The 27,372-nt window shown below is 43.8% G+C and overlaps 4 protein-coding genes across 4 annotated transcripts in view; 3 read left to right on the top strand and 1 right to left on the bottom strand.

Moving 5' to 3' along the window:
* Window positions 1-845: 845 nt before the first annotated feature.
* On the top strand, window positions 846-7,235 carry LOC134448034 (arylsulfatase A-like). Its single transcript, XM_063197792.1, has 8 exons — window positions 846-1,078; window positions 2,517-2,757; window positions 3,514-3,732; window positions 4,017-4,186; window positions 4,310-4,434; window positions 5,884-6,011; window positions 6,191-6,293; window positions 6,522-7,235. Exons 1-8 carry the CDS (start codon window positions 846-848, stop codon window positions 6,815-6,817), a joined length of 1,515 nt encoding a protein of 504 aa, XP_063053862.1. The 3' UTR covers window positions 6,818-7,235.
* Window positions 7,236-9,196: 1,961 nt separating this feature from the next.
* Window positions 9,197-15,894, top strand: LOC134447538 (arylsulfatase A-like). Its single transcript, XM_063197044.1, has 8 exons — window positions 9,197-9,489; window positions 9,999-10,239; window positions 11,007-11,225; window positions 11,438-11,607; window positions 12,036-12,160; window positions 13,097-13,224; window positions 13,383-13,485; window positions 14,321-15,894. The coding sequence occupies exons 1-8, from the start codon at window positions 9,236-9,238 to the stop codon at window positions 14,614-14,616; spliced, it is 1,536 nt and encodes a 511-aa protein (XP_063053114.1). The 5' UTR covers window positions 9,197-9,235; the 3' UTR covers window positions 14,617-15,894.
* Window positions 15,895-17,352: 1,458 nt separating this feature from the next.
* On the bottom strand, window positions 17,353-20,926 carry LOC134448033 (membrane primary amine oxidase-like). Its single transcript, XM_063197790.1, has 4 exons — window positions 19,342-20,926; window positions 18,777-19,062; window positions 18,423-18,555; window positions 17,353-18,163 (listed from the first exon to the last, which is right to left on the bottom strand). Exons 1-4 carry the CDS (start codon window positions 20,924-20,926, stop codon window positions 17,897-17,899), a joined length of 2,271 nt encoding a protein of 756 aa, XP_063053860.1. The 3' UTR covers window positions 17,353-17,896.
* Window positions 20,927-26,924: 5,998 nt separating this feature from the next.
* rpgrip1l (RPGRIP1 like) overlaps window positions 26,925-27,372 on the top strand; it is a 33,575-nt gene continuing 33,127 nt past the window's right edge. The window contains exon 1 of the mRNA XM_063197043.1: window positions 26,925-26,989. The gene's annotated coding sequence lies outside the window, so the exon portion shown is untranslated. The remainder of the gene's footprint in view (window positions 26,990-27,372) is intronic.

The raw sequence follows: 27,372 nt of genomic DNA, 5'->3' as shown, positions 1-27,372 counted from the left end.
TGAAAACATGCGATTTCAGCATTGAGTTCAATGGAGCGCTGTCAAAACTGTCCGAGGTCGTCCTTTTGCTGCGCTGTGATTGGTCAAATAGCAATTTAGGGCGGGCCTTCGCCAAAGGTGAATTGGAGTGCTTCTGGGTCTTCACCTTTTCCTTGGTTCCTAGGGGCTCTCAAACTTGGGATACGCTCTTAAGAAGGCCATAAGGGCCGAAACGCGTAGGCATTGTAGCCAAATAAAAAAGTAAAAAAATGCAAGCTTGAGTGCCTCAGCATCTGTATACCTGGACCAATTATTACTAACATGTCTGCCTTTCATAAACCCAGACTGGCATTCATGTAGGCTATAATTGAAGGAAGACAAAGCTTAAGATGCGCAAAAATATATGCAACTTTTGCATTATTGTTAATTAACGTAATTGGCCTCCAGTTTTCAATCAATAAATAATCTTTATTGGGCTCTCATATCAGGGTAATTAAACCTTGGCACATAGATTTAATTGCCCTGATACCTAAACCCAGTAAAGATTGGTTATTGATTGAAAACTGGAGGCCAATGACTTTAATTAACAATGATGCAGAAGTATTTGCACATACTCTTTCTCTCACTCCTCAGAAGGCAACCAACAACCTTGCAATCATCACGTCGGCGAGGTGTAATTGAACAAACAAAGTTAACTACCATAATTATTTGTATCATGCAGACTGTATTGGGCAATAACCAAAGGGTCAACCAAAGCGGTCTACCATAAACTGAAGAAATCTTTGAACTAGACGTCAGTGTATTCCATTGACTGGGTGAAGATTAAGAAAGACTTGTCTCGTCGTGTCGTATGGTGTAAGTTCATCATGGGTCTGCCGATGGTTCTAGGCCGGTTAGCTGTATTTCTATACCTGACTGTACATTGCGGGGGTTCCTCACCTCCAAACTTCATCTTGGTGTTTGCTGATGACTTGGGCTTTGGGGACCTCGGCTGCTTCGGACACCCCAGTTCGCTGACGCCACACCTGGATGAACTAGCAGCTGGAGGACTGCGATTCACCGACTTTTATGTGACCAGCCCTGCCTGTAGCCCTTCCAGGTATTCTGCAAACTATCCGCATTCACAGATCTAGAGAACACCACAATGTGCTTGCAAGTGCCTGGTGGTCTAGAACTTAAATCACCACATTATGCAGCCTAATGTAGACTCAAATGGCTAGGCAATATGCACTCACTGGCCACTTTAATAGGCACACTTTTCCAACTGCTCATTGACGCAAATTTCTAATCAATCACACTGTGCCAACTCAATGCATTTAGGCATGTAAACATGGACAAGACGATATGATGCAATTCAAACTGAGCATCAGAATGGGGAGTAGAGGTGATTTAAGTGACTTTGAACATGGCATGGTTGTTGTTGCCAGTATTTCGAGTATTTTGAGTATTTCAAAACTGCTGATCTACTGGGATATTCACACACAACCATCTGTGGTTCTGTGGTTGAGAATGCCTTGTTAAAGGGAGACTGTGCAGGAAATGGTCAAAAAGGGTACTGCAACTATGCTGCTCATTGAAACTGGACTGCCTATTGCGAAATTTGATCTTTTCATGAAAGTTTACTAAGTAATAGACAAATATTTACTAGTATGATCCAAGCAGAGTCATTTTTGCAGCTAAAAATGGCTATTTTTGGAAATTCAAAATGGCGGACCATGGAGAAGATCCCCCTTTTCATGTATGAAAAGTGCAATTTTTCCAGTCATAATGAATACTTAGGATTTGATGGTGGTGGTAAGTATTCATGAAAAAGGTAACATTAGTGAATGGGCAGCATGAATTCTAGAAATAAACAACTTAAAATCTCACACAATGTCCCTTTAATGCCAGAGGTCAGAGGATAATTGCCAGACTGGTTTGAGTTGAAACAATGGCAACAGTAGCTCAAATAACCACTTACAACCAAGGTAAACATAAGAGCATCTCTGAACGCACAGCACCTCGAACCTTGAGTCAGATGGGCTATAGCCGCAGAAGACCCCACCAGGTGCTACTCCTGTTGGCTAAGAACAAGAAAATTAGGCTATACTTTGCACAAGTTCACTTGAATTGGACATTAGAATATTGGAAAATGTATTTATTTCTGTTACAGCATTCGGGTGGTATGGTCAGAATTTGGTGTCAACAACATGAGAACATGGATCCAACCTGCCTTTTATCAACGGTTCAGGCTGGTGGTGTAGTGGCGTAGGAATATTTTCTTGGCTTCATGTGGAACCCATAGTATCAATTGAACTTTGTTGCTATGCCCCAGTTTATCTGAGTATTGCTGCAGGGAGATAAGGCATTTTTGAAGGCCGAAGTGTGTCCAACTCATTACTAGAGTATGTTCAGTAGACCTAGACCATGTTACTTTCAGCAATGTAATTGTAATACTGTAGCCCATTCACAAAGCTTCCAAAACTGGAAATACTGATCATTGTTCTGTTACAATTCCTCAGTTCTCACTTTTTCTTTGCTTCTATGACTCCACATAGAGCATCCCTTCTGACAGGGCGGTACCAGACTCGTTCAGGGATCTTCCCGGGAGTGCTGTACCCCGGCTCTAAAGGGGGTCTCCCCCTAAACGAGACCACCATTGCGGAGGTCCTGAAGCCCCTGGGCTACAACACGGCCATGATGGGGAAGTGGCACCTTGGAGTGGGACAAAACGGCACATACCTGCCCACACGACAAGGCTTTGACAACTACCTGGGAATTCCCTATTCACATGACCAGGTAAGGGGTAGGGCAGCCAATGACATGCTGAGTGGCAGTTTGGTGCTTGAGAAAGTGGAAGTCCTGCCATGTAGATGGGGTACCTAAGTCTCCACCCCTTCTGGGCGGCTCATGGGGCTGTGAAAGCCAAAACTTTTGATTGGGCTGTAGTGGACTGATCAAATCTATTTTCCGATGTACCTTGCATTCCCCCCTCGATCACACATATGCTCTACCTCAGAATTAAAGATAATCAATGGTGTGCTTGTCGACTTCTCTTGGCAAGCGAGTTTTGAATTGTGTGCATGCAAAAATATGTAATTATTTGGACTACACAACAGAAGTCGCATGTCTGACGTCCAGCCACTTCAGCCGCTGTGCAGCGGTAGGGCTGGCTGTGCACCTTCAGCCTTGGTTCACGTCAAATACGTGAGGCGCACGTTGTAGTCTCTAACACAGTTTTGCACAAACGCTAAAATAACCTTTCTTGCGTGCTGAAAATGAGTGGTCTTACAACGCAAATCCAAACCTTTAAAATTCACTGCCATCATATATGAAATCCGTAACACATGCCAAACGGGATGAGGATTTAGCTTGACTTGCTCCATTTACTCCTATTCAAAATTTTGAGAGCTACAGCCCCATGGGTCGGAAGTAGAAGGGTGTGACTTAGGTGCCCCATTCTCTCTGCCTGTGGTGGTGATTTCTCTATTCAAGCCTAGCTCATGCACTTGACTGAAGGCACCTCTTTCTCTCACTCTCTGTCTCCATTCACAGGGTCCCTGTCGTAATCTGACATGCTTCCCTCCCGATGTGAAGTGTTCTGGTTTTTGTGACCTTGGCGTGGTCAAGGTTCCTCTGATGCACAATGAGGACATTATCCAGCAGCCTGTGGACTTCCTGAATCTGGAGACGGCCTACAGCACGTTTGCCAGCAATTTCATTAGAGACTCCGCACAGAAGGGCCAGCCATTTTTCCTCTACTACCCTTCACATGTGAGCGCTCTCAACGTCTGCATGCATGCATACATGTGTGTGCTTGTGTGTTTTTGGCACACGGTCAAGGTCCCATGTGTTGCTCATAGTTTTATGTGCCTATGTTGACCTACAGTATATCATATACACTACATCAGACATTATTATATTAAATTGCAATTATTGTTTTCTAACCCACTTACCTTCATTTTCCTCATTCTGCACACTCAGAAACACATGTAGGCCGTACAAACACACAGTATAAGGATAGGCTTAACAGTGTGCTCTTCTCTGTGTGTCTGCAGCATACCCACTACCCCCTGTTTGCGGGGCCCAGGGCAGCTGGGAAGTCCCGGAGAGGGCCGTTTGGAGACGCCCTCCTGGACCTGGACTTAACCGTTGGAGAGATCCTACACACACTCAAAGAGACCGGTGTCCTCAACAACACGCTCATCTTCTTCACCTCTGACAACGGGTACGCATGTGCCATCATTGTTTCAGAAATGCACTACATAGTGTACATGCCAGAGATGGCATGTTGGTCTTGTGTTAGTAAAGACAGTGTGTCTAAATGTAGTGTATATGTGTGTCTGTATAGGCCGGAGCTGATGCGCATGACTCGTGGTGGAAACGCTGGGCTCATGAAGTGTGGCAAAGGCACCACCTATGAGGGTGGCATGAGGGAACCTGCCATCGCCTACTGGCACAGCCGCATCTCACCAGGTGAGCCACACACCAGATAAACTGTACGAGCAATCACTCAACTGGTAGGCCCTGGTCAAATTCCAGTTCGTCTGCACTTGAGCCCCATGCACATAGGGATAGTGATCAGTCAGGTTCGCATCACGTGTATAACACCAGGTGATTGCCATCAATGTAATGTGATGAAACCAGATACCTGGAACAGGGACAGAGATGTTGGCGCCAGTGTTGCCAGATTGGGCGGGTGCGCGCCCAATTGGGCTACTTGGGACGAGCGTCTGCGGGTAACAATCGGAAAAATTAGCCATTTGCCGTTTTTTTCAGCCGTTTTGGGCCCACAGAAGTCAATGTAATTTGTTGAATTTGGGCGGAATGTAGCGTATTTTGGCGTTTTTTGAGAAGCTTTTGGGCTGGATTTGGTCAGACACATCTGGCAACAGTGGTTGGCACTCTGTCACTCACCACCATACAAGTCATGTGGTCCTTGGGCAAAGCACCAGTGACAATGAACAGCGGAATGACCGAAAGCAAAAGCCATGAGAACTTCTGTTTTTCTATACTTATCTCCAGACATCACACTCCTGCTGTGTTTGAGATGCCGTAAAACACAGTCTGTAATAACAATGGCAAAGGCATTTTGGACTCTTATCTTTTCGAATAAATTATTGTGAAGGAAGTATAGGTTTACAAATGTACGCTCTATTGCTCTTATGCATTTACATGTAAGTAATAAAGAGTTAGCCGTGCCCCTCCCAATAAAAAAATAATAATATATAATCAATAAAGTAGTATTAATGGTATAATAAATAGCTAATACACTGTAGTTTGCAATAACAATTTTGAGAAACAGACAGCAGATTAGGCTGACCGTTGTTTTGCAGAGAAGATGGAGCACAAAATGGAGCAAGTTTTGTTTATAGTCTTTTATTACCAGCAGAGTTGTGAAGGCCAAGTCACACAGTCATAACAAGTTTTACAATGTCAGTGATTATAATGCTCCCTTTGTTTTCTTTCTCTGCCCCCTCTCTCTCTCTCTCTCTCTCTCTCTCTCTCTCCCACTTTATATCCTCTCCTTATCTTTCTTTTCATCTTTGCCCCACATTTCTCTCTCTATTTTCTTCTCTATCTAGCTTCTTTCACTCTCTTCTTTTTGTTTTATGTCTCCCCCTTTCACCGGCCATCGCGCGCTCCCTATGACTGTATTTGCACACCAGTTCAGTTTAGTTTATTTGGTTTATTTCAACAGGAACCATGTACAAAGTACAGTAGTTAGTTACAAAAGTAAGAAGATGACCTGCACCAGTGTATAGATTACAAGCTTATTTCCACATGCAGTTCCTTGGCAGGTGACCAGAAGCGACAACAGTGACAAAAAAAAACAAACATGTTTTATCTTTAAGGGTTGGCGAACTGAACAACCAAACCGAACTTGCCACTGTGCTGATGGCTTGTTCCTCCTCCGTCCTGCAGGGGTCACTCATGAGCTGGCCAGCTCTCTGGACATTCTGCCCACCTTCGCCATGCTGGCTGGAGCTCCTCCACCCAAAGTGACCTTGGACGGGGTCGACATGTCCAGCATCCTGTTCCAACGAGGACCTGTAGGTGGCACTGTCATATGTTTGTTTATGAGGGAGAGAGTGAGTGATTTTTCCCATTGTTCATGGTTGTGTGTGTGTGTGTGTGTGTGTGTGTGTGTGTGTGTGTGTGTGTGTGTGTGTGTTTGTCTGTGTGTGTCTGTGTGTGTGTCTGTGTGTGTCTGTGTGTGTGTGTGTTTCAGAGTCAGAGAGAGGCTGTGTTCTACTACCCTACAGACCCCAGTGAGAAAAACGGCGTGTTTGCAGTCAGGATGGGCAAGTACAAAGCCCATTACTACACAAGAGGTAAGTGACGTGGTGGCTGTTTCATTGCAATCATTCACCACACCTTCCTCACCCTCTCCCCCCTCCTCACTTCCCTCCTCCCTCGCTCAATTCACCTCTCTCATCTCCTCTCTTCCTCACTCCATCTCTACATCGCTCGTCTTCCATTTGTCTTTGTCATCTTCATGTCCCTCTTGTTCCTCATGTCTCCCATTCTCCTATTCTCCGTGATCCCTGCTTGTCCCTCAGGGGCAACCCACAGCGGTACCACCCCAGACAGGGACTGCCACTTCACAGCCTTCCTGACGCAGCACAACCCCCCACTCCTCTTCGACCTGGAGGCCGACCCCTCGGAGAACTACAACCTCTCCCCAGACAGGCACCCCGAGGTGGGCGAGGTGCTCAGCAGCATACAGCGTCTGCGCGATGATTTCCAGACCTCCATGGTGTTTGGGGAGAGCCAGACGGGGCTGGGCAAGGACCCTGCTCTGGAGCCCTGCTGCAACCCCTCCTGCACCCCCAAACCGGACTGCTGCAGCTGCTGATGCATAGGGGATGGAAGGAAAGAAGCAGAGCAGGCTGGTGTTGTGGAAGACGGACTGAGAAGAGGAAATAGGAAAAGGGAGATGCTGTGACACGAAATGATTGAAGTAGAGAGTGATTAACCCATTTTAGCCTGATGACTCATATATGTTGTTTGACCTTTGGTGCCTGGAGACAAATATATGCTGCATTCAGGCTCTTGAGATTTTAGCTTTTTAAATAAAAATGTCGGCATGTTACAGCTAAATGAACACATTCTAATGTAAGATGAGAGTCTTAGGGTTTACATGCAAACATGTTTCATGTTTTATGTGCGTCAGAGTCTAAGATATTTGGGTTTTTATAGGCTGAGGGCAACTTTCCCAACAAGGGCTTAGGCATTCAGCAGGTGTTTTTTGCAGGTGCTTTAGGCATCAATGGGTTAAGGCAGATTGGGACAAAGGAAAAAAGAAAAGATAAAATGATGGGAGCGGGAAGGGAAATCATAAGAGGCAAGTCATGAGATTGAGAGGAGCTGAGCATGCAGTGGAATGCTTGAGGGACAGTGACTACAATCTGAGAAGATGTCTGAAGCTCATGGTCTCAGCCACTACCAGAGATGGGCAAAATGGATCCAGTGCCACACATTGTAAATGACCTTACTTTACCTGTCCACTGTGACCATTCAACCAGCCAATCACCTGGCTGAATCAGACAGATAAAACCAAGTAATTTGGAATATTTGGAACTAGATTGTAACTCACTGATTCTTGAAAGTGGCTAAAACAGGTTTTAATATTGAAAGAAAAAAACAGAGTGAATTACAAAACAATATGGTATATCCTCGTAGACTAAGGTCTTGGCTTTTCAGAAATGCACATGGCCAATCTCCCTATTTTGTATTTTTTTCAGAAATCAGGCTTTTCTCCGATCATACCTTGTTTTTTGTCAACACCGTCAGACACAATTAAAAGGAATTAAAATTGTATTGATTTGGTTGCATATGTATCTGGAGTTTTTAAGTGATTATGTCTATTTTTTGGTTCACACATATGCCTTTAAATGATTAAAATTCACTTTTGTTCTATTTTAATACTGTTCCATGTGTTCTAATTTTAAAATATGTACCATCATACAATGCTTACTTAACGCCTAAATAGAACAAACATTTTTTTGTTATTTCAGAAATATTCGTGTAGGCTTAAAGGGACACTGTGCAGGAAATGGTCAAAAAAGGTACTGCAACTATGCTGCTCATTGAAACTGTGCTGCCTATTACCATATTTGATCTTTACATGAACGTTTACTAAGTAATAAACAAATATTTTCTAGTATGGTCCAAGTACAGTCATTTTTGCAGCTAAAAATGGCTATTTTTGGAAATTCAAAATGGCGGACCATGGAGAAGATCCCCCTTTTCAGTTATATATTTTCCAGTCATAATGAATACTTAGAATTTGATGGTGGTGGTCAGTATTCATGAAAAAGGTAACATTAGTGAATGGGCAGCATGAATTCTGGAAATAAACAACTAAAAATCTCACACAGTGTCCCTTTAAATTTGCTACTACTTTAATAATTCAACAACTTCTAAGGAAAATTTTGTAAGCACATTCATTTAAAATATCCAAAACTCCTTATTACGGTGGTGACTTAAGAACTGACGGTGGTGACAGTAATCTAAGGGGGTTGAACGTGGGGGTATTATTACCTAGGCCTACATTCAAAATAAATAGCCCTCTCAAGTCAATGGCATCTTGCGTAAACACTTTATGTTTGTGTGTGCAGTGCACAGATTGTTTGTGCGTGTGTTTTTTCTTCATTAGTTAGATTTTCGAGGTATTAGGTCACTGATTCTTGAAAATGTGTCAAAAACAGGTTTTAAAATGTTCAAATCCAAAAGGTGTGGGCCTATTATCATCGACGAAGGTCTTGGCTGTGCAGCAAATGTATTGGCCCAGTTCCCCATGTTTTACATTTTTCATAAAATAGGCTCTTCCTTGGTTTTGTCAACAGCGTCAGACAGAATTAGAAGTAAAAACCTATGTGGTAACACTTTACGGATCGCGTGTTAATTTCTAGTCATTTCTCAGTTCAGTCTAATTTTATGGTATAGGCCTACTAATAACTGCTTGTTGTTAGTAATAACAGCAAAATACTACATGGTTTCCAGTGCAATTACACTATAATTTCTCATTAATAACAGCAAAAGCTGGGAACCACTGGCCTAGGCTATGTGGTTAGGCTATATAAAATGCGTGTAGGCTAGGTTTGCCTTAATCTCCACTCCTTTAAGAAATAAACCAGTTCTGGTCGCGTGGCTAGTCATATGATCGCTTCAATCACACCAAGGCAGTCGGTTCGTTTTGAATGCATCTGATGCACAAATGCGTCTCCAATGAGCGAGTGAGGGGGAAACCGGTTTAGTGTGTTGATATGGTATGGCGTGCACCACGCTCAACACGGGTATGTCGTCAGTTCTGGCTTGGTTAGCTGTAATTCTATGTCTGACTGTATATTGCGTGGGTTCCTCGCCTCCAAACTTCATCCTGCTGTTTGCCGATGACTTGGGCTTTGGGGACCTTGGCTGCTTCGGACACCCCACTTCAGTGACGCAACACCTGGACAAACTTGCCGCTGGAGGACTGCGATTCACCGACTTTTATGTGACCAGCCCCGGGTGTAGCCCCTCCAGGTAATTGCATTCGTGAAACTGATGACCACCCACAATTTGCTCGCAAGTATGTCTTGATAATATAATTTGTTAGATTTATATGGTTGGCGCAAGTGACCACTCTATGAGGAACATACTCCATACTCCATACATATTACAGACCATTGTCACTTCCTTGTTTGTAATTATTACAGACTGTATCTGATGGACGAACAGACCTGGTGGAATTATATATTTTTGTCATGTTATCTGTGGCAGGGGTGCAGCTATTAAGCCATGACATGGCAAGGCCCTCTCTGGCCATGGGACTTTGACGCTCAGTAGCCTTACGCACACAGTCCACTACAGCGACTACTACATAATTTCTTCCCGAACTTGCAGGGAGTTTATTGGTTGTCCAAGCCATCGTGGACCTTAGGCTACAGTGACATCTGGTGGCTACCAGAAATACTGCCTGAAGCCTGACTTAATTTGTCCCATCAATGTGCTGTGTATTTTTTCCAGCTGACTTTTTCCTTGTTTCTCTGTAGAGCATCCCTTCTGACAGGCCGCTACCAGACTCGCTCTGGGATCTTCCCAGGAGTTCTGTCCCCCGGCTCTAGAGGGGGTCTCCCCCTAAATGAGACCACCATCGCTGAGGTCCTGAAGCCCCTGGGCTACAACACGGCCATGATGGGGAAGTGGCACCTTGGAGTGGGGCTCAACGGCACATACCTGCCCACCCGGCAAGGCTTTGACTCCTACCTGGGCATTCCCTATTCACATGACCAGGTAATGGCTATTACATTGGTATAAATGCTAAGTTGGGCCATTTCGCTTCAGAAACTTTAAGTCTTAGTGTGGTGTAGGGTGTGCACATCCAAGAGAGCAAGCATCCAAGCCTTGCTCTCTTTCTGATCAAAACAGTTTTTCCTACCACTTTCTGCCTGTGCCCTTGGCCTTACGATTTCAGTGTGATTTTTAGACCTGTACCTGTTAAAAGTCTGTTGCAACCAGAATGGCACTGACCAAGTTGTTATTAACCGTTTTATGCAAAGCTTCTGTGTTAACCTTATGGTCACTAAAAGTGACAATCTGTTGCCTAAGACATTTGGCATTGTCAAAGCAATGTTGAGATGTAGTTACTTTCTTAAAAAAAAAAAAGAACAGGGAGAGGGATCAGAGGGATATTAGAGTTTCTTTCCACAACTAGTAAGGTGTTTTACTGATGGAACGACTAACATTATGACGCTATTATTAGTTCATGTGCCTGCCTGAAAATGAGTGCTAAGTTCAATGAATTAGCTGGAATAAACAGGTGACAGGACTTTTCTTTCTGTACACTGGATCCATCTCTAACAAAATTTTAAGAAACACTTAGGCAAAGGCAGATACAAGGTAGACAAGACAACAGTAACACTTATATTTAAAATGTCTTCTTTTCTCCTTCTCTCTCTCTCTCTCTCTCTCTCTCTCTCTCTCTCTCTCTCTCTCTCTCTCTCTCTCTCTCTCTCTCTCTCTCTCTCTCACTCACTCTCTCCCCTTGTCTCTGCCCACAGGGCCCCTGTCATAATCTAACATGCTTCCCTCCCGATGTGAAGTGTTTTGGTTTTTGTGACCGTGGGGTAGTGACAGTTCCTCTGATACACAACGAGAACATTGTCCAGCAGCCTGTGGACTTCCTGAATCTGGAGACGGCCTACAGCAAGTTTGCCAGCAAATTCATCAGAAACTCAGTACAGAAGGGCCAGCCATTTTTCCTCTACTACCCTTCACATGTGAGCGCCCTCAACCTCTGCATATGTGTATGTGTGCATGCGTGTCCTTTGTTAATGTGTGTGTGTCTAGGTCTGCGTCTTCAGACCATTCATATGTTTTTGTGTGCACTTTGTTCTGTACTTTTGTTCTTCCCCCACCAGTCTCCTTCTCATTTCGCTGCTGCTCCTCTCATCCTCTTCTCATTCTCCTGCTCTTCTCTGTGTGTCTGCAGCATACCCACTACCCCCAGTTTGCGGGGCCCAGGGCAGCTGGGAAGTCCCGGAGAGGGCCGTTTGGAGACGCCCTCATGGAGCTGGACTTAACCGTTGGAGAGATCCTACACACACTCAAAGAGACCGGCGTGCTCAACAACACACTCATCTTCTTCACCGCTGACAACGGGTACGTGTGTGTGTGTGTGTGTGTGTGTGTGTGTGTGTGTGTGTGTGTGTGTGTGTGTGTGTGTGTGTGTGTGTGTGTGTGTGTGTGTGTGTGTGTGCATGAAAGAGAGAGCGCTGGCTTGAGTTAAAGGATAGGTTGTATTACAGACCATTCTGGAAATGCGCTGAATGTTCAAAATACCGAACTAATCCTTCAACTCAAACTGGCTAATAAATGAGCTCAAAGTGCAAATTAACAAACATATCCTTTAACAGTAGGTCTTGCAAAACAATACTCGTATCATGGATGGATTTGTACATACAGTACGTGCAGTGCACTGCCCAGAGTTGACACGTCTTGTGGAAATGACTGATGAAGTGTCTGTGTGTGTGGGTGTGTGTGTGTGTGTGTGTCTCTGTCTGTCTGTCTGTCTGTCTGTATGTCTGTAGTCCTGAGCTGTTGCGCATGTCCCGTGGCGGTAATGCTGGACCCATGAAGTGTGGCAAAGCCACCACCTACGAGGGTGGCATTAGGGAGCCGGCCATCGCCTACTGGCACGGCCGCATCTCACCAGGTGAGCCACACGCCAGATGACGTACACATCACTCCAGGGGCCTATACTAGTACAAAGCTGGTTCAGGAGTAAATCAGGTTAAGTTAAGAGGTAAATCATCTAATAGAAGAGCCTGATATGTTAGGGCATTCGTCTACTACGCGGCTGACCCGGGTTCGATTCCCAACCCGGGTCCTTTACCGGCCCTACTCCTGGAGCGCAGGCTCTTCTATTAGATGATTTATCTCTTAACTTAACCTGTTTTACTCCTGAACCAGGCTTTGTAGTGTTGGCCCCTGCTGACTCAAAATCACTCCCGCTGAATGAAAGACTCCCTTCTTCAGAGCCTTGCCAACATACTAGCCTGATTATCATCGACTCTCAAATCTCTTCGAGACTTTGTCTGACCAAGAGCATAACAATTAACTTTTCCCAAACGGTATGTTAGACCCGCCTCCCTAGGTTTGTTACTGATTGACTGGTGTCCGACAAAGTGGATGGAGTTCCCGATTTTTCGGGAGATCAGAAACAATATTTGCATTGCTCTTGGCCTGACTAGAAGCAACGTCGAAGGTGTTGCGTCACTAGGAGGGCGTGGCCTGGCTACCACATACTCCAATTTGCCTGTGCTTGAGCCCCATATATAGCATACGTATCTACCTTATTATCACGCTCTCTAACTCTGCCCATTTCAACATTTTGTCGTACTCCCACAGAATGTCCTACCTAGTCGTTTGGTTTTAACCCTATGCACGTCACTGATCTATGTATAGATATTAAATATATTTATTTTGTATTTTGTATTTGATATATAAGCTTTATAAATAGGTGGACAGGAGTGGTAGGAATGATGGGGGACTGGAAGCATCGCGTTTCGGGGATATTCCTTTAGCAGTCAGAGGCCACTGCATAGGCCTAGGTATTTTCCTGCCAGTCACCATCTTTTCTATCCTGCAGGGGTCACTCATGAGCTGGCCAGCTCTCTGGACATTCTGCCCACCTTCGCCATGCTGGCTGGAGCTCCTCCACCCAAAGTGACCCTGGACGGGGTCGACATGTCCAAGATCCTGTTCCAACAAGGACCAGTAGGTGGCACTGTCACATTCACCTTGTTTTTGTATTTGAGTGAATGAGCTTATACAGTATTTGTGTTAAATCCACTGTGTGTGTGTGTGTGTGTGTGTGTGTGTGTGTGTGTGTGTGTGTGTGTGTGTGTGTGTGTGTGTGTGTGTGTGTGTTTCAGAGCAAGAGGGAGTCTATGTTCTTTTACCCCTTAGACCCCAGTGAGAAGATTGGTGTGTATGCTCTCAGGATGGGCAAGTACAAAGCCCACTACTACACAAGAGGTAAGTACACACACACACACACACACACACACACACACACACACACACACACACACACACACACACACACACACACACACATGACTGTATGTTCTCAGTTAAGCCGGGCTAAAACTACACAACTCCTGATTGTGTGTCCGATTTTGACGTCGGGGTGCACCGCACACTAGAAGAGAATCGCAACTGTCAATCTTATCCCTGCTCGCAACCACCAAGACAATGCCCGACGTTCTATTTCCAGTCGCAAATATCAAACACTTTTTGATTTCTACAATTTGAAATCAGCGACTCTTTGAGCTGCCAAAGTTCTATCTTAGATCGTCGCACACGACGAGGAAATCTTTCCCGACAATCGCTTGCGATGGTCCTGGGGGAAACGTTCCACCGATTGTCGTAAGGGGGGGTTTCAGCCGAGAATCGGGCCGATAGTCGTGTAGTTTGAGCCAGGCTTTACTGTAGTTTGACCTATTATTGCGGGTGTTTCTCTGTAGTCTCTCTCACTGCAATCACTCCTGTTCACTTTCTCTGTCACCCTCCCCTCTCTTGTAAAGTGGAGGAGACACGCTAACACTGTCGCCTAATAATTAACTGAGTGCTGAATCCGACATAAAAACATAGATGAGTGAATGAAGCAAAGGACAGCACTTTTCGATTGCACCCACTGCACGCTGTGGAAGGGCTCTGCCTGAAACATTCGTAGGCGAATAAACAAAGAAAAATCTGAAGAGTGCTGTCCTTTGCGTCTTTCACCCCTCCCCTTTCCTCATTCTTTTTTCCCTCTCTCACAACACCTCTCTTGATTTTCATCTGCATCTCTCCTTCTTCCTCTCTCCAGGGTCGATCAAAAGCAGCACCACCCCAGACCAGGACTGCCACGAGACAGCACCCCAGAAGCAGCACGACCCCCCACTTCTCTTTGACCTGGAGGCCGACCCCTCAGAGAACTACAGCCTCTCCCCGCAAGAACACCCAGAAGTGGCCATAGTGCTCAAGCACATGCAGCATCTCCGTGATGATTTCCAGGCCTCCATGGTGTTTGGGGAGAGCCAGGGGGGGCGGGGAACTGACCCTGCTCTGGAGCCCTGCTGCAACCCCTCCTGCACCCCCAAACCGGACTGCTGCACCTGCTGATGCATAGGGGATGGAAGGAATGAAGGCCAGCAAGACAGAAAAAGGAAGACACAGAGAGAGAAAGACAATATGAGAAACAAGGAGGGAGGAGAAAGACCATGATGATTGTAAGACTTGCAGTAATTGGTCTAAACATAACTAATCAGGGATGCGTTTCTCGAAAGCATAGTTGTTAGCCAGTTAGCAACTTGGGTAGTTGCCAATGGGGAAATGCATTGCAAACAACGAAGTAGCTAACATAGTTAGCAACTATGGTTTTGAGAATTCACCCCAGAGCACCTCTGGTGCTCACTCGCATTAGCTTTCTAGGCATTGTTCATGTGAATGGGATTGATACAGTATGATGATGTTGTATGTAATCTACTACACACAATCAGCCTGTGATCAATCAACATGTGTACAATACACACACACACACCTGTCACAGAATTCACATTCAGCAATCTGGGCATTTCTCACGTTTTCACCAAAATCAGGTACCTGCCATTCTCATTTGGGGGAAAACACAGGAGACTCGTCATTGAATTGAATTGAATCATTTAAATCGTATGATGTTAAAACTGTGAGAAGTGGCAACGAATGAACATGAAGACAAGTTGTCGCGGCATGGCAAAAAAAAAGCAATATCTACGAAAATTAGGCTTGATTGACATTGGAAAATATCCCTACGAAATCCCTATCTGCCCCGTTTATGTCCCCATTGTCCTTGATGCAAACAAAAAACTCTTAACACTGGAACGGCATTGTTGCGTCACTCGCCCGGAACATTTTCGTGCCCAGAAGAAATCCCCTGTGACAGAATGTACGTGTACGGTCATGCATGCACCTGTACATGAGCACAAGCATTAGAAAGGGAGTTTGATGGTGCACATTGGTGTATGATAGCACACTGTATGAGAGACTGTAGGAATGAAAATGTGTGGCATGATTGTGTTCTGTCTCCCCAAAAAGCCACAAAACCAGGCTGTTCTACTGAGTGTGGGGCATTCTTGCTACATTTAGGCAGCTCATGGTTGAGCTTACTATCAAATACCAAGATGTCCTCTATTCTAGGACGCCGCACACGCACACACACACACACACACACACACACACACACACACACACACACCTGTGTGCATTCTAGCCTCTTGCTCTCATACAGTGTGGGAAATAAAGCACTGTATTCTAAGGTAATTTTTAAAAGGGACCAGGTGTTGATTTGATCCTGCTTGTGACGATGAGTAATTGAATCAACATTTTAGTGAATATGATTTAATAAATGAGTGTGTTGTTGTCTGTCATATCAAACAGCTTCATCTTCTTTCTTCAAGCCTGAACAACTGGAGCAGTTCCATCTTGACTGTATAAACTAGCCTGATTATCGACAAGACTCCTCAAGACTTGGTCTGACCAAGAGCATAGCAATTAACGTTTCCCAAACGGCATGGTTGACCCACCTCCTCGGTTTGCTAATGGTTGATTGTTGATGGTTGACAAAGTGGGTGGAGCTCCCAAATTTTCCGGAGATCAGAAACAATATTTGTGTTGCTCTTGGCCTGACTAGAAGCAACGCTGAAGGTGTTGCGTCACTAGGAGGACGTGGCCTGGCTTGTAGAAACAGCCATTGCCTTTAATCTAAAGCAGGCCATTACATTGTGTGTTGTGTGTTTTGTAATCTCATGAGGCACATTCAGTACTGAGCATTACAGTGCTTTTGGTGCCCCCTATCAGATGCAAATTAGACCTGCATTTTTTTTAAGTGTCACTGTAAGCAACACTTTCATGTGGAGGAATCACCTTATTATGGTTGCAAATGTAAAAAAATAGACCCTCTCCACCCTCCCTCGTTCACTCACCCCCTCACTTTGAGTAAAAAAAGGGAAAAAATGTAAAAGAATAAACGTATTATAGATGGCTTCCTGGCTACCCTTATAAACAAGGTTCCCACTTTTCTTCACATCAAAAATGTAAATGTAAAAATTTACTTTTTCAAGATGACATGAAAATTACAAATGATTTTTTCATGTGTTATTGGCACCCTGTGCACATACAGTAGAGTCAGTGGATATACGGTGGACGATTTGTCCATGACATCCAAAGCACTTTACATTGAGCACCTCACATTAATGTATTCACACACACATACACACTGACAGACACAAGACTGACATGCAAGGCACCAGTCAAGTACACAGGAAATGGTATGGAGTTAAGTGTCTTCCTTAAGGACATGGTGTATGTGCTCCAGGTTCCCCTAAGACAGGGGTGGGGAACCTTTTTCAAGGGTCTTCTTCAAATTCCTACAAGGGTCATAAAAGTCCTCCGAGGGCCGGACTATGAACATAAACCAGGATTTCCCCATGCAATTTAGGCCTATATTGAAGGGAGACACTTTTGAAAAACAGTCCCCACCATCTCTAGGTCCCCTGAATATAACTTAATTGCATTGGAAATGTAATTTCTAAGATTCCTTTACAAAATATGTAATATTTCATGTAAAGTTGCATAACAGTAAAATGATATCGGGGGCCGGATAAAATTGCCTCATTGTCCGCAAACGGCCCTCGAGACATAGGTTCCCCACCGCTGCCCTAAGAGAATAACCTGGTGTACCAGACTAAAACATGAAAAGTCTGAAATCGCGCGGTTCAGATAGGTGTATGGGTACTCATAGCAATTAGATTCCTGTGGGGAAAAATGGACCCTAAAATTACATTAACTGTAATGAATGATTTCACAAAGGTTTGTGCTTTATTAACAATACAAAAATGCTCAGCAAGAATTATACAGTATGTACAATATTTTTATCAAAAAATACTTCATTGTTCACCTCATTGTTATCCAAAACACACATTTTAGTAAACTTGGCTTTCCACACGCAAATCCTTGCTGGGCAAGTTCATCCTAATTTATACCTAACCCAAACCTGCATCCCTTTGTATCTACCCTGGAATCCCCTGAGTTACCTGAGCCTAGCATTCATCCTCCACTCAAAGTTGCTTTGGAATAAAGGATAATACAAATGTATTTGCAATGAATTATGAAGTCACACCCACACAATTTAGTTACCATGGGGCCAAATATATATATTTTTAACAACAAAAGGGAGTCCAGAAAAGGTGTCTCCATTGACACCCATTCATTGTTTTTGGATCTTACAGTAGGCCCCCTGGACGGTAGACAGCATGGGCTTCCCTCAATTAAAATACAATTTCACAGTCCTTGTGGCCCCACCACTGCCCCATTACATTACTGGCTCTGGTTATTCAGTCCCACTTCTCATCCCTCTACCTGGCTCCTACCCTCCAAAGCCAGAATAGGAGAATGGGCCCAAAGAGGCGGCGCAGACGTCATCTTTAAGGCACGCCATCTTGTTGTACTCGCAGCTGTGCTCAGAGCCGGGCTCGAAGAACACCCCATCAGGAGAGTTGATGGAGGGGTCCTCGTCAAAATAGTTGTGTGGTCTCAAGAGGACACCTCCGCCGTTGCCCACAGTGACTGTGTTGGGAACATCCTCAGCATGGGGGATGTGCAAGAACCCAGTAGTTACCCACGCGACAAGATCCTGTGCGAACGCACGCACGCACACACACACACACACACACACACACACACACACACACACACACACACACACACACACACAGTTAATGTTATTAATAATAGTTAGGCCTACATAACAACATCATAATACACAACCCTATCTACAGTATAGTATAGGGACATTAATGAAAGATATATGGTTTTCACTATTCCACCACTCAATTCACAATGGACCCACCACCACACATCATTCCAATCTCAACAGACTCACTATCACTCACCTCATTCTCAATAGACTCATTATCAGCAATGAACTTGCTGAAGTCTACTGCAGGCGGAAAGATGTCATTCTGATTGAAGAGGCTACTGCTATGTTGCTCTGAGTCTTTGTGCTTGGTGATAGCCAACTTATACCTGAAAGAAAGAAAGAAAGAAAGAAAGAAAGAAAGAAAGAAAGAAAGAAAGAAAGAAAGAAAGAAAGAAAGAAAGAAAGAAAGAAAGAAAGAAAGAAAGAAAGAAAGAAAGAAAGAAAGAAAGAAAGTTGTAAGTTAAATTTGGAGTATGCATTACATTTGGAGTGATGCAATTGCACATCATGTAAACTGTGAGAGGAGGAGGGGAATGGATCCATTCACCTTGCCCAAGACATTGCCCTCTCCTCCGGCTCGCTCTCGGGCAGGTGATCTGGTGCAGAGCTGATGACCTGGAGCCTGTAGGAGCGAGGATGGCCCCAGCGGTTGGTGCGGTTGCTGGCCACGTGCAGGTAGCGAGGTATGGGCTGGTCGTGGCGGAGGGCAGCCTCTTGTTCCGTCTTCAGCTGGTTCTCCACGAGACGAGGGATCTTGGCTTTCCTCTCTGGCATCCAGGGCACAGACACCTCCTCATATGCCATGTCTTTGGTCTGAAACACGTTCTTGACACCTTCGGGAGTGAATTAATGTGGTGTATGAAAAAAAATGCCAATAGTAAAGTGAGAATGAGAATCAATCCTATCCCCTGCCACTGTTATAAAATAAATATTGGTCTTTCTCTTGACCACTGTCATTATTGTCACGAGAGTTTTCCTTGCCGTGGTCAGACACTGAGCCCGCGCGCAATTACGCATGGATCTCTCCATTACGCAGCATCCATGTTCATGGAACAATAACAAGACATAGTCAAGAATACATTGAATCAAAAGAAGGCAAGGGAAAGACTTACCCAAAATATCTAAATCTACTTTGAAGTTAATGAAGTGAGTATGGATGTTCCCCAATGTGTTTTCTGCGACCTGATGGCCATATCGCAAACTATCCTCGTTGACAAAAAACGACGATGAGATGTAGCCAGTGGCGTGCACTCTTGCTTCAACTGCTCCGTTCTGATAAAATATGAAGTCCCAGACGTAGTCGTAATTGCCAATGGTAGTGATGCTTCTGATTATCAAAGCGCTGTTGGCCAACCCTCCGTAGTCTCTCACGAAAAAGTCAGTCAGGTGCCTGCGAAGTGGTCGACCGATGTCATGCTCGAAAACGCAGATTGAATCACGAAATCTTTGCGCTGTACTCGTGTCAAGGGAACGATAGGTATCGATGTAGGTTGCGTCATACGGACAATCGACCCCACGCACCAACTCGAGCGCAAAGCGGCCAATGCCAATGCCATTTTCGATGAACTTGGTGAGCATCAGTGTAGGGGACGCGGACCCATAAACGGCCACTGTCTCCTGCACACTGATCTCATAAGCTATTCTCTCCCCCTTGAACCTTATGTCAAATGCTCGCATGCCAGTGCTTACGCTCAGTCCAAATGCAAAACTCCAATCCATGTACATAACCTGGTTGTTTTTTACACTGAACCGTTTACCTTGAAGGTAGGTTTGCAAGGGACTAAGACCTTTTGGTCTACTTCGGGGTTTTAACGAAGCATAGTCCGAAGCCTCCTTGTAAACTATTTTATTTACTTTGCCATTGTCGTATGCCTCCTTCAGAGCCTCGGTGGTGTCAAAATACTGTCCGTTGTACCACAGTTTTTTCAAGTACCACTGAGACGCGTTGGTGTTTGGGTGGCTTAACAGGACCTCTAAACCAATTGGATGCAGATACAACCCCCTCATGAAACGATACAGGGTTATCCATGTTTCTCTATCCCCAGGCTTCAGCCCACGGGGCATTCCCTCGAACGGAAGGAGTGGTTGCTGGCCAAAACTTTCTTTCATAATTTTGGGCATTTTCATGAAGACTTCAATGAACAAGAATGTAAGCATTGCGGAGAATTCCCCGCCGTTGAGGGGGCGCTTGGTTACTGCCAGTTCGGGCTGGCCGTATTTTTCCATCGTCACATCTCTGTGCCCCATTGCTTCAACAGTTGACCCAAGAGGTCCCACCACATATTCCTTAATATATCCGTGCACTCCGTGGAAAACCACCACAGAGGCTTGCCTTGCTGGCTTGGGGGCATTGTCGATGTCATCCCAGAAGCGCAGTACGTCAGCCTTTTTTGGGAGAGCTAAATCGATCACAAATATAAAGTTCACGTTGGGGTTTGAGCTGTCCGCGTTTGATATGTCCAGACCTGACCTCTCCAACATGTAGAGCTTCACCGACTCGTATTCAGACTCGTTCAGGTCGGCCACCACCGAGCCGTGGTCAGTGTGGTTGTACGTCCAGATGTCCTGCGTAGTCTGACATGTTGGTGGGCCTACCTCTTTACCAACGTACAAGGATATGAATACAATATTGCCAATTACTAAAATCAGAAAGACCACTACTGCTAATAAGATACAGCATTTTGAACGGGTCTCCATCGTTATGCAGACTCTAAAACTCTTAAACTGTCCATATGGTAGTGCGTAATTGCTTCCACGCCTTTTTAAGACATGTTACTGGACTTCGCTCTCACGAGCGAGCGAGTTGTTGATGTGTGTCACCTGTGTGGGCATCAACAGCTTTGGTGTGTCTTTTAAGTGCATCTCAACTTCAACTAGGTGAGCAGGAGAGAGAGAGAGAGAGAGAGAGAGAGAGAGAGAGAGAGAGAGAGAGAGAGAGAGAGAGAGAGAGAGAGAGAGAGAGAGAGAGAGAGAGAGAGAAATGTGTCACTTGCATCTGTACAATTTTCTAAACATCTGACTCTGCTTGATATGGTCACTAATGGTCTTGTTGCATTATGCTGAGGTAGAATGGGGCAGAGATACAGTATCTGGTCTTGTGCTGGGGCCCTAATAAAACCATGCATATAGATGAAGTCTTTCAATTAGGCAAAAGAGACAGTTGCCTAGGACCCCGACCAAATGTCCATTGGTCCTCCATATGGGCCCCAACTGACAGACCATTTGCAGTAAAATAAAAAAGGATTGATCTTAATTTGCCACCTATGTAAATTAATCGAAGATATGTTGCCTAGGCCCCCAACCAAATCTGTCATCCATAGGGGCCCCAACTGACATACCAGTCGGAGTAAACATAGGCCTACACACAAAAAAATAGGCTTGATCTTAATTTGTCACCTATGTGAAGCAATCGAAGATACAGTGTAGGCCTATATGAGACAAAACACTAAAATAGCGCCAAAACACCAACATATCATGACTTTTGAAGGCTTATTTCGCCTAGGGTTCCAAAATGGCTAGATCCACCCCTGACCATGCAGCAGACATTGAGATAGCCAAACAGTATGTGTCTGTTTGCATTTCATATGCTATCATTTTAATAATATACTACAGCAAAACAAACTCTTAATCAGCGTTTATGAGCCAGAGGTTAAGCTCATATGCTACACAACTCAAGCGTACACTCTGTCAGCTTGGTGAGATGACAATCAAGAAAAGAAGAGGAAATATTCACACACTGTACAAGCTTCTTCGCTGTGACTTATCAAAAAATGAAGGGAAAAAAAGAAAAGAAAAACAACACAACGTGTTGACCTAACACAAGGTCATCACATGCAGAGGCGATTCTAGGATCAGATGGGGCCCCAAGCAAAAATGCAAAAGAATGAACATTTTAACCAAAATCGCCACTACTGTGGTAAAGTGTGGGCTGTTATTCACTATCTAGGGGCTTGGGTGCCCCAAGCGGCTGCCTGCCTTGCCTGGTGGCAACATGCGCCTCTGATCACATGACAATGACCTTGTGTAAGGTTGAAATGTGATTCATTCCACCAAATATCAACAAGGGAGCTCGCACAGTACAGTACAGTATTTCTTCTTCTTTTCTTGTATTCACCTACATCCGACACCTGTAACAATTGTTTTGGGATGTGCACCTCATTTCATACTTTTACGAGGTGACTAATTTAGGCCTAAGGTAAACAGCCCTTAGTGCCGGCACACTTCAAAGTATTTATATCTTCTGTGTCACACCTAGTTCACATGGGGAAAGTTCACGGAAACATTTTATTGACTTCATAACACCACCTTTTGCAAGGGCTGAACAGGGGTAGAAATAGGGCCCGGGCAGTTTTGGCTCAAAGGGCCCCTCATAATTAGCGGCGCAGAACTGAATCACTGGTGGGCCCCCCTTTTTTTTACATTTCTGATCACAGGGGTCCACGAGGGTGCATGAGCCGCCGGGAAATGCCCGGTATGCCAGATGGCCAGTCCAGCCCTGCACAGTGCTTTTGTCTTCAAGATACCAAACACACTTGTCAAAGCAATACATCATTAACTCCCCATAGCCTATATAAATAAGGTTATTCCCTGTGTCTGGAAAATAAACAATCTTCACAGTTGGTATATTTAGTTTTGTGAAAAGGACCTTTCACAATTTCTGAGAGTGGACAAAAGTGCAATTCATTCAAACACGGTCACTTCTGGCAAATGAGCAGTGATAGAAGTCTCAACACAAGGTCAACATATGGAGAAACTAACTTTAAAATCCAGAAACCAACTACATAAATGGCATAAACTATACCCAAATAGTGCTATAAACAAAATAACCAAGATTTGTTTTTTATTTGAGAGTGATCTTGATATAAGACAAAAGAGTATCCACCTTCAACAACCCCCCCCCCCAACACACACACACACACACACACACACACGCATGCTCGCATACGCGCCTACACACACGCGCACACACACACACTTAATCTTGTTTCTGCTTTTTTTCTGTATTTACCCTCTATTTTGTAAGCTGTGGGACTTTGTTTTTACTATCATTTCCCCCAGCACATATCGGTTTACTCACCTGTCACGTTTTTTGTTTTCACTATATATGCCCAAAAAAAAACATGTTTGCAAGCTAAAACTATAATTGAACAGAAGAATATGATGACCTGAATAAACTTGCAATAAAGTAATGAAAAAACCCCACAAGGTCAAAAGTCCACATCCTAATGAACTCCACAGCTAATATTATACCACAGGAAGTTTATGGTCAGGTATTCAAGACCTTCCACTGTAAACTGAAGACCTTTATTGCCACCTGTACTGTAGTTCAAAGCAAATGGCAAAGACACTGTAGTGGTCATAATGCCTTTTCATTGCAATGCATTGTACTGCCATTGCTTTTATTGTGGAACGTCATGTTACCACATGGCGCAAATAAATCGTTTTGGGTAGGGCCAGGGGCGGAGCTACAGGGGTGGCTAGGGTAGCATTTGACCCCCCTGAAATCTGATTGGCTACCCCAAGTGCTCCCCCAAAAAATGGACAGTAGCCCCGCCCACTCGCGTTACACATAGCGCATTGATTGCCCGCAAATGAAGAAAGGATAACCATTTTCCCCACACACATTTTGATGCAAGTTTGTGTACACACCACCCTCGTGAATTGGGGCATATGGGGTACCATTCGAAAGCTTAGAATGCCGTCTCTCTAGTGGCATGCATAGGAACTCTCTTTGTTGTACGGTCTGACGGCAATGTGAATGGCAGATGTGTGCTTTTCCATCCTGAAGAAGAAAAGCATTCGAAAAATAACAGCTTATTTCAGTCCAGACTCATTTCGTTTTCCTTTTAATGAAAAGTTAGCTATGTGCCATTTAAGATTTTTCAGTACTATATAATGCTCTATCTCTCATGTGATAAATCAATAGATTAGTTTTTGGTAGTAAATGAAAGTAGCTTCATGATTAATTCCTGTGAATTCAACTCAGACCTCATGTCTAAAGTCCAAATATTCACTGGCATATGCTAATTGATGTCTTTGTGTTGGAATAGACTATATGCTAATGAGTATTTTAAAAGAATGTCTGTACAGCACCTTTGATAGCATTGTTATATGTGTGAATTGTAGCAAGTTCTTAGCAGCATTGCAACATTACAGTGACTGGATTTTAGTATGGAAGTAACTCTTTAATGTGCAGTGTGAGTTCAATTTGAACTTTGACATTTGAAATTACATAAAAACACAGATGGTAGAAAATAATTTGATTAACTCTCAGACACCTAAGCATTAATTTCCTTTCAACCTAATTTTACTAAGTCTCTGATGCAGAAACTTTGAAGTTCATTTCTGAGAATTCTGTAGAAACGTTGGAAATCTGCAATAGGGCTTCAGTGAAACACTTATCTTTATCATCTCAAATCACTATACGATTCTCGTATACACAAACACAGATAGCCTACAGGTGTACACACCTGTCTGTGTATTCCAATGGCTTAGCACCCAGGTATTAGGCATTATCCTTCCAAATAAGAGCAGCCCTTCATATCACTTTTCTAAAAAACTTATGTTTCCCACATTTCTGTCACATCTAATATTAAATAATTACTTCTACAATGGTTAAAATGTATTCAGAAAAGACAGCTAGCAGTATACAAAAATGGCCATGTTTTTACTTGGAATGTGATCTTTTCTATAGGCCTACTATTTTCTCTCTGGAAATGACTGTGTGGTGTTGGGATATGTAGGCCTAATTTGAGTTAAGTTCAGTCAATGTAAGGCACTATATAATTCTTTGTAAATCTTACCATTTGCAATGCAATGGGTTTCTGAGGGTCAAATCACAAAAAAATCTTACAAAAAATCACACACACAAAAAAAACTGATTACTGTTTGACATAAGAGGAGACCTAAAACTTAAGGGTGCAGTTATAGGGTGCACAGCGGGTGTTATGGTTGCCAAATGTGACCAATGATTACCAACCCAAAAATACTAAAAAGAACACCTTAAAAATAAAATCCTGCCAGAATTAAACAGAAGTCTTGATTTATATGAACACAAATCTACAGAATATGTATCTGCCCAAAGCCCTTCTTTAACCCATAGATGACCATCGGAAACCGCTCAATCTGGTAACACTCACAGGTGTCATAAGAACCCGAGAAAATCATTTTCTTTATCTATTCTATAGTGTTTGAGTGGCTTTTCTCTTTGTGCAAGAGCATGCCCCTGTGAAATTCATGTGGCTACCCCATTGCTCCCCCAAGAATAAATGTCTGGTTCCGCCACTGGGTAGGGCCCGACCGATATATCGGCCCCACCGATATATCGGGCCGATATTTAGCATTTTTAGGATATCGGTATCGGCCATACTTTCAATAAATTTCCACCGATAAGTTTGTATAACTTTCACAACCAATTTTGCAGCCGTTTCGTTCTGAATGCATCTTCTATTCTGCTCTCCCCACTTTGAGTCTATGAGAGTTCATTATTATAACTAAATATATGTGTATATATAATAATAATAATAATAATAATTTATATTTCATTCAATTTTATTATGAACACTACTTCTATATATCGGTTGCACATATCGGTTATCGGCCTCCCATTTCCATAAATATCGGTATCGGTATCGGCCCTGGAAAAAACATCGGTTGGGCCCTAGTTTTGGGATATCCATATCTACCTGGGCAACAGCAGAGAGGTGGCGAATGGAGTAGAATGACTGCTGTTGACGCACATGTCCTCCTCAGATTTAAAAAAAAAAATCTTTGGCTCTGAGGAAGATCAACATCAGTTAACATTCGTGCTCCAAAGTTAAACAAAAATAATAATAGTTAAGTATGCAGAGTTCTCCGGTCATCCCTGGGTCTAATGCAGTTGTTCTCAACCTTTTGTCCACAAACGCCCCCTCAACTTCATCATAAGCCTCGCTATGCACCCCTTAGTATTACAAAATAAAATAGAGTAATGCCCCCCACCCCCACCCCCCCACCCATTTGCAATTGAGCAGCCTCTTACTTTTAATCTCTCTTTTCTCTATTCTGAAGCACATTGAATGGCATTTTAGGCTATGTATGATAATGTGCTGCTATATAAATATTTTTGATTGATTCATTCATTGAAGGGGGCGATGGGAGGCTTATGAGGAGGTCAAGGGGGCGTTTGATCAAAAATGGTTGAGAACCACTGATCTACAGAGTAGCCTATTAACCATCCCACCCAACTTCACAGACGTCAAGATCATCATAGCCTACGCCTTGCACAAGCAATCATCAATGACCCCGACCGCCTTTCCCACTAAAGGGCTGCTGTGGACCTACCGTATGTGAGGATTATTTTGAGGCTATTTTGTTCTGGCTATGCAATGTCTGGTTGAATTCCAATCCTGATGCGTCTGCTTTCTCTTTGTGGTTTTGCGTCCATAATCCTATTATACTCTGGTTCTACAGATCCCGCCAGTGAAAAAGGTAGACGCTACGTGTGGCAGCCTAATTTACATTTCACTTGAGTAAACCATCGAAAATATAGGCTAAAAGTTAGAGTAGAGAGGGGCAATAAGCACCAGTAGAGGGCACTCACCATTAGTGCAATATCTTCCCGGCTCCGGGCCAGTAGAGGGCGACCTTGTCCATTGGCTATGCGGCCTAATACAACGAAGCAGAATTGGTTAGCAACTGTTGTTGAGAACAGTAGACGCCAACCATATGGGACGCCCTGCCCTAAATACCACTCCGTGAAGTCGTTGTTTTGCAGTAATGGTATGAGTTTTATATACTTTCTGTGGTCCTTGTAAATTGTAATAAGTAAGGTTGGTCTGTCTTATTGTAAAGTAAGGGCGGCGTAGCTTGCATTTGCGTTGTAATAACGCACAAATCGTGCTCTGTTCTCTATGTTGTCACAAAATTCCCCGTTAGGTAATAGGTAGGGTTACCGTTAGTTAAAGTTTTATACAAGATCCATTTGTCATTTAGCACACACGTTACATGTCACACCTGTAAGTTAACCAGCCAGGTATTTATGAGTTGCTTTGTGGCGTAGTGGAAGTGTGCGTTTAGTGATATGCCATTACATGGATGCCAGTTATCACAACAGTTGATAGCATGGTGGCTTACCTGTGTGTTCTTCTGTTTATTTGTTCAAG

Source organism: Engraulis encrasicolus, chromosome 4, assembly GCF_034702125.1.
Source record: "Engraulis encrasicolus isolate BLACKSEA-1 chromosome 4, IST_EnEncr_1.0, whole genome shotgun sequence".
In the NCBI taxonomy this organism is placed as follows: domain Eukaryota; kingdom Metazoa; phylum Chordata; class Actinopteri; order Clupeiformes; family Engraulidae; genus Engraulis; species Engraulis encrasicolus.
The sequence above is the reverse complement of the archived record's forward strand: the minus strand, read 5'-3'. Positions and strand labels throughout refer to the sequence as shown.

Bases quoted from the DNA above. Each gene is read 5' to 3' on its own strand.
- LOC134448033 (XM_063197790.1), bottom strand. From the start codon at position 20,926: ATGGAGACCCGTTCAAAATGCTGTATCTTATTAGCAGTAGTGGTCTTT. The intron at 19,063-19,341 runs GTAAGTCTTTCC...TCACTCCCGAAG, and splicing joins AGTAGATTTAGATATTTTGG to GTGTCAAGAACGTGTTTCAG. The intron at 18,556-18,776 runs GTGAATGGATCC...TCTTTCTTTCAG, and splicing joins AGGGCAATGTCTTGGGCAAG to GTATAAGTTGGCTATCACCA.
- LOC134447538 (XM_063197044.1), top strand. From the start codon at position 9,236: ATGGCGTGCACCACGCTCAACACGGGTATGTCGTCAGTTCTGGCTTGG. The intron at 9,490-9,998 runs GTAATTGCATTC...GTTTCTCTGTAG, and splicing joins CCCGGGTGTAGCCCCTCCAG to AGCATCCCTTCTGACAGGCC. The intron at 13,225-13,382 runs GTAGGTGGCACT...TGTGTGTTTCAG, and splicing joins TCCTGTTCCAACAAGGACCA to AGCAAGAGGGAGTCTATGTT.
- LOC134448034 (XM_063197792.1), top strand. From the start codon at position 846: ATGGGTCTGCCGATGGTTCTAGGCCGGTTAGCTGTATTTCTATACCTG. The intron at 2,758-3,513 runs GTAAGGGGTAGG...CTCCATTCACAG, and splicing joins TTCCCTATTCACATGACCAG to GGTCCCTGTCGTAATCTGAC. The intron at 6,294-6,521 runs GTAAGTGACGTG...CTTGTCCCTCAG, and splicing joins AGCCCATTACTACACAAGAG to GGGCAACCCACAGCGGTACC.